The following is a 4,577-nucleotide window of genomic DNA, read 5'->3' as shown; positions in this document are numbered from 1 at the left end:
TGAACCAGATGGTAGGAGGTATGTGTATGACATGGCTTGATATTGAAATATTCAGCCTTATTTGTTTGGGGGGTTTATTTTAATATACAGAGGAGGAGGAGAAAACCCCTTTGTAACGCTGGAATTTGTGCTCTTCTAGTCAGGAGCAACAAGGTAAAAGCTGGACGTGGCTTTTTCTGTATTATGCCCATAGTCAAAACACTTGCTCAGGACGGAGCCTCTTCAGCCTCTGCTGATGGTACAACCTGCACTGAGTGGATGGGTGGGAAGCAGATGGGTGCCCAGGTTCCTCTGAGGTGTGTGTGAATCCTTCTGCTGTGCTATGTAATAAGGCAAACTCTAAAGACAAAATAGTTCTTTCAGCGTGGAAGGATCTACAACTACAGTTGATGATCATGTTGCTGGATTAACTTGGCCTTGGCTAAACAAAGGAATCATTCAGCCAGGGGAGAATGACCCAGTTACAGGCTCAAAACAAAGTTATTTTTGTTTTTTAAATTAAAAGAAAAAAATGGAACCTTTCTACCTTAAGGGGATCGAAGTATTTGATGAATGGACCTTGCAATTCCGATCCTCCCTCCCCAGGCAGACGCTGACCATGTCCCTTTCTACTGGTTACTGACCTCTCTCATTCCTCATCTCTCTCCGTGGAGCCTCCCAAGTACACACCATGTGTTGACTCAGACACCAGCCTCCCCACCCCGAAACAACCTCGCCTGTCAGGAGCAGTCAGAGCCGTGTCCTCCTTCCCTCCCAGACCTGCACCCTGCCATGACCTGGGTTTTGTTTGATAGATGCTGCTTTGCAGAAACCTTTAGGAAAGCCTCAAGAAGGGGAAAAGGGAGGGAAGGGAAAGTGCCTTTCAGATTTCCAGTTCTTTTTCTTACCGTCTGATTTCTGTCCATTTAATGATTTCCCAGCTATTGTATCTCCTGTGCTGTGTAAAATTAAAGTCGCTAAGAACGTGACACAGATCCACAGTATCCCAATGGAGCATAACAGAGCAGGGCAGAGTCCTGCCTGGTTGTACTGGGCAGCATCTGAAAAGGGGAAACTCAACTCCAGTATCAGGTGTTGAAGAATAGTTTCATTTCGATGGGGAGTTTGAGTGCATGAGCTCTCTGAAGCTGGGAGCTGAAATGGTTTCAGAGCTCTGTTTGAAGTGGTATCACGCGCTTCTCAGGCTGAAGGAGGCTTTTAATGGCTCAGGTTACTAGTCACATTTAGAAAACATTTGGAAAAAGCTTATAAAATCAGCAAACACACACGCTGCTCTTTCTACAGCTGGTTTTTCCTCCCCACATGCAGGAGCAGGCATGGGTTCAGCCGTGGGCACTGGCCCTCCTCCAGTAACAGGCTGGGGTGACACCAGCACGAGCAAGGTGCTGGTCAAACTCACGTCACCTTTTCGTTGTGGTCACACTGCAATCTTTCCCTGTCATGGATCAGTGGTGTTTGTCATGTAACTTTTAGAGCTTCCAGTTAGGGGTTAAATGGTTTTTCTTCTTCATATTAGGTGCATGAAGCTACTCAATTCTGTCATATAAAGGAGTTTTTAAGCCTTTCTGTGCAGGCTCCTTACTGAATTCTTTGTGCGTACTTGCGCAGTGATTTGAATCTCAACCTAAAATGATAATCTGAAATCCTAAAGCATTTACAATACATATTTATCCAAAACTTGTATAACAGAAATAATATACAGATAACAATGCATAATTGAGTTTATATCTTATTTTAGGCTATTAATTCCAAGCAGTGTGTGCTTTAAGGCAAGTTGCTCCAGACTAGGTTGTAGCAAAGCTTCCACTGATTTCAGCAGAGCCAGATTTTCACCTTTAAGGAAATCTGAAGAACCCCACTTCAGTGAATCTGCACTTAATGGCCCTGAATCTTTGATGGAGAGTTGCCTAATTCTCACTGTCAAATTTTGGTTAATGTTTTATGAACTCACTTTTCTTTTTCTCTCCCGCAGCCGACTCAAGATGACGACACCCACACCACTGGTCAATAACACCCAGCTCTCGGTAAACGTGACTACAAAGTCTCAAGAACAAAGCCTCTATCAGAGTAAGAAAAGCACTGGGGAGGTGGCTGTGTTTGCTTTATTTTAAGCGGACCTTGAACTTTGCAAACTTCAAACCGTACAATGACAACCTTGTACATAAAACTTCTTTCCCTTTCTGCTTCCCTGCCAGGCTCTGGAGCCATAGTTGCTGCCATCGTAGTAGGAGTGATTATTATTTTTACAGTGGTTCTGCTCATACTGAAAACATATAACAGGTATGTGCCAAGCTCTGTACTTCACCGAGGCGAGACAGGATGAACCAAAGTCACTGTTGAGTGTGCTTCCACCTAACGGACCATTTCGGTACTGGTTGCTGCAAGTTTCCCGGAGATGCTAAGCTAGCTTGACTGAAGTCCCTGGCTCTCCCCGCTGCTGTTCTGTGATTAAAGTGCTGGGAAGCAGGAGGAGGTTCTTGATGGAGGATGTGTGATGGAAGCTGTTTCTAGGGGTCCCTGTTGACACAAGGGAGCTCTGTGGTGTGCATCATGGCTGCCAGAAGAGCTTGATTTCACACTTTTCAGGGCACTGGGTTACACTTACACACTCCAGGAGCCCTGAGTTGCCATTTAGTATCTTTGGGATGAAATCCTGTCTTGATATTGCCTTTTAAGAATCTGTTTGATGTAACCTGCTTCTGCAGGAGCCTTCCCAAGACTTACCATGTGCCAGCTCTGGTGACAATTTCATTTATGCCTTTACAGACGCATGAGAGTGAAACGGGAGCTGGAGCCCAAACCCACCAAAGCAGCAATGCCGCCTGCATTAGGGCAACCCAGCCACAGCCTGCCTCAGCATCCCACGGTGACCTTCATACCTGTGGACATCCACATGCAGAACAGGTAGCTGGGAATACTCATAATCCTCCCTGCAAGAGCAGAGCGATGGAATTCTCATTTACGTGGATCTGGGACTCCTCAGCAAAGTGAATCTGCATTTGGAACAGCAATGAGTTGTTACTCTGTCTACAGATTGTAATTAATCCCACTTCCTGTCTTTGGGAGGAGAAATGAAGGGTCTGGATGCTTTCCCTGTGACTGAAATGAACTGGTGGAGGCATGTGAATCGCCAGCAACGCAGTGAGGTGCCTCACAGAGCTCTGGGCATGAGGGACCAAACATACCAAGCCTGTCTGCAGGAGGAGAAGATGCTCACTCGTCTTCTGTGGAGCTTTTTCTATTCTACAATAGCTGATGACAAATGGGAAGAAAACTTTGGACATGAACCTGAGTTAGCTGATTTCTGTGAAGTGGGTTTGTAGCCTCGGTTACACATGAAGGATGGTACAGGAAGTATCAAACCTGTATTTATCTTTACCCATCTTCTGTGTTTCTAACGCCATGTATGTATGGTTTGGCATAAAAAAGGGACTTTTTATTTTCAGGTATTTAAAACCATTTCTCTGCTGTTGGTAACCTCTCCCTTTCCAAATGGACTCTGTGTCTCGGGGTTTTCACTCTCACACCATTGCTTTAGGTTCACTATCAAATGTTTTGTTGTACACAAACTCTGGGAAGTTCTTTAACTGAAGAAGTGAACACAGAAAGGCAGCGAAAGCACCGAGGCACAACTCGTGTCCTGAGACGCTTCATTCCCCAACACAGACCGGGCTTGAACTATTTTTAGGTATTTTTTTCTTCTAGAAAATAAGTGACAGCGATGTTGTTTTGCAAGTGTGATGCCTGTGGGTGTGCAGTAATGCAACAAAGACATTCCAAGGACCTTCACAGCCCACAGAGTGCCAGCACACAGCAGCATTGTCAGACGTGCAGTCGCAATGGTCCCAGGCAGCCCTGAAATGCTGACAGGACCGGCAGGGAGGACAGGGAAGAAGCTGATGTGGGGCATTTTACCTCTTTTTTGGGAGCTGTACAGGAAGGAGTGACCGTTTTCTAACAGAATGGATCCCCAAGAGCTTCCAGCATGAGGCTGACCTTGAACAGGTCATTTTTACTAACTCGTGGTTTTGTGCAGAAACTGAATTTGATTACTTTGCATTTTGTTTTTGGTATGAAACTGGAGCACAGTTGGAATTCCAAACTAAATATTAAGACAGCTGTTTGTTGTAAATATTTCACTTGTCCTAGTTCTCTAACTTGGAGTTGGCCTCCTCTTTCTATCTCTGGGCAGCTGAGGATGTTTCCTGAGCATGTTTCACTGTACCAAAGTCAAGATCTTTAGGAAACATGAGCCCCATCTTACAGGTGTTTTTAACGTTACCAGCTAGAGCTACTTCTAGCAAATTTTTGTTACTTTCCATTGACAGAATTTAAGCACAGTGAAGCTCACTTGGTTTCACTGCAATTCTGGACTGGTAGAATTACTGTTATTGGCAGAATTATTGCTTTGAACACACTAGGGTCACTTAATCCGAACGCCTCTCTTTTACCAGTAAAATTTGCTTCATCCTGGCACAGCCGGGGAGGCCCCACGAGCCATCCTGATTCCTGCCAGCAAAGCCCAGAGCTTTTGCTGACCGGGCAAAATCACCTTCTTAAGAAACAAAACTCACTGT

At 45.1% G+C, this 4,577-nt stretch overlaps 1 protein-coding gene across 1 annotated transcript; it reads left to right on the top strand.

The window, feature by feature from the left end:
• Nucleotides 1–1,982: 1,982 nt before the first annotated feature.
• Nucleotides 1,983–2,904, top strand: NCMAP (noncompact myelin associated protein; the record flags this gene model as incomplete). The annotated part of the gene is made up of 3 exons (XM_010017498.1): nucleotides 1,983–2,067; nucleotides 2,196–2,280; nucleotides 2,767–2,904. Coding segments are annotated over exons 1-3 (308 nt in total), but the record flags the coding sequence as incomplete, so codon positions are not given.
• Nucleotides 2,905–4,577: the final 1,673 nt, after the last annotated feature.

This window comes from Nestor notabilis, unplaced genomic scaffold (genome assembly GCF_000696875.1).
Source record: "Nestor notabilis isolate BGI_N333 unplaced genomic scaffold, ASM69687v1 scaffold31846, whole genome shotgun sequence".
Taxonomy (NCBI): domain Eukaryota; kingdom Metazoa; phylum Chordata; class Aves; order Psittaciformes; family Psittacidae; genus Nestor; species Nestor notabilis.
The sequence above is the reverse complement of the archived record's forward strand: the minus strand, read 5'-3'. Positions and strand labels throughout refer to the sequence as shown.